Genomic DNA, 1,327 nt, shown 5'->3' with positions numbered 1-1,327 from the left:
CAGATCTTTGATTCTCCCTCAAAAAGCCCAAGGAAGAGTGAGTCTGAATGCTTAATTTGTTACTTGTCAGCCTCATGCTCAAGCTTGTTTTGCAGATCTTTGGTTCTCCTTCTGCCATAAGGGACGTAGAGTGCACAGAAAGATGAATATGACTGTGTGTTTCTCATCTGGAGTCTTCATCAAGTCGTGATAGGCTACCGACAAAGTCAACACCCAAGAAAATTCCAGGCGTGAAGAATGCCTAGAGGACATGATCTGCGTATTCGACACTGATGCTTATTCAGTTGGCTATTTTTGGTTCTCTCCTCCCTTGCCCGTCACCAACGCCTTCAGCACCCTCACTCTTGCATCAACCGTTGCGATGGCTCCTCCATATCGCTCGTCTTTCTTCATCCGCACCATCACCAAATCTTCCAATCTCCACAAGTTCATGAAAACGCTAAAATCAACTGCGTAATCCACCCCTTTCTTTGTGCTTGCAACGGAGTAAGTGCCTTCTTTCATGATGGCATCTAATATCGATGGCAGGCTAGCCAAGCAACCCAGATTGTGGGCGGCTATGCCGTGGTCGGATGCAGCGAGCGGGGCCAGAGGGGCTATAGGAAATATGGATTCAATGAAGTTACTAGTTAGGCTGGAGCGTGATTGGGCAGAGCTGCAGACGGAGAGGTGTTGGGACTGTTGGGCGGGCAGCATGGATAGGATATCAAGGGGACGTAGGCTTACAAGCTGTGGTTGTGGCCAGCGTAGAAGAGTGAGCTTGGAAGCTAGGCCAAGGATGTGGGGCAGCGAGAGGATCCGGTCAGGGCTCGGGTATAGTCGAGGCGGCAATGGAGTAGACAATTGTAAGCAACAATGTGGCAATTTAGAGTAGACAATTGCAAGCACAGATTAGCATTGTTGTATTTTTTTCTCGGCGGCTCATGCAGATTCAACAACCCTGTGCCCCAATGTTCATGGCAATGATATGCAGCAGGTCCCTGTGCCTAATTCTCAAGATTCACACCAATTCTTTTCTGTGTTGTTTGCCCATGTAGTGGGCAGAATCGGAAAGGAGTTGGCCTAATCTGGAATCGAGTCACCAAACCTGTTGCTTCTAGAACCTGCAAACTGGAACAGTCTGCGAACTGCCTGTGGTGCTTGCGAACGAATGCTGATTGTCGGGAACCTACGAACTAGAACAGCGTGCTGATTGTCAAGAACCTGCGATCTGCCTGTGGTGCCTGCGAACTGCTCTGTCTGCTCTGTCTACGACATTGACGTGCGAAGGTGCTGTGGAATTTTTATTTAAATCCTTGTTTTTTTAGCTTTTGCTAGCGTGAAAAGC

At 48.5% G+C, this 1,327-nt stretch overlaps 1 protein-coding gene across 1 annotated transcript; it reads left to right on the top strand.

Annotated features, from left to right (window-relative positions):
• The first annotated feature begins 559 nt into the window (after positions 1 to 559).
• Positions 560 to 874, top strand: LOC147459781 (uncharacterized). Its single transcript, XM_086509902.1, has one exon. The coding sequence runs from the start codon at positions 560 to 562 to the stop codon at positions 872 to 874; it is 315 nt and encodes a 104-aa protein (XP_086366028.1).
• The last annotated feature ends 453 nt before the right edge of the window (positions 875 to 1,327 follow it).

Source organism: Adiantum capillus-veneris, chromosome 4, assembly GCF_014529385.1.
Source record: "Adiantum capillus-veneris isolate H3 chromosome 4, ASM1452938v2, whole genome shotgun sequence".
NCBI lineage: Eukaryota > Viridiplantae > Streptophyta > Polypodiopsida > Polypodiales > Pteridaceae > Adiantum > Adiantum capillus-veneris.
The sequence above is the reverse complement of the archived record's forward strand: the minus strand, read 5'-3'. Positions and strand labels throughout refer to the sequence as shown.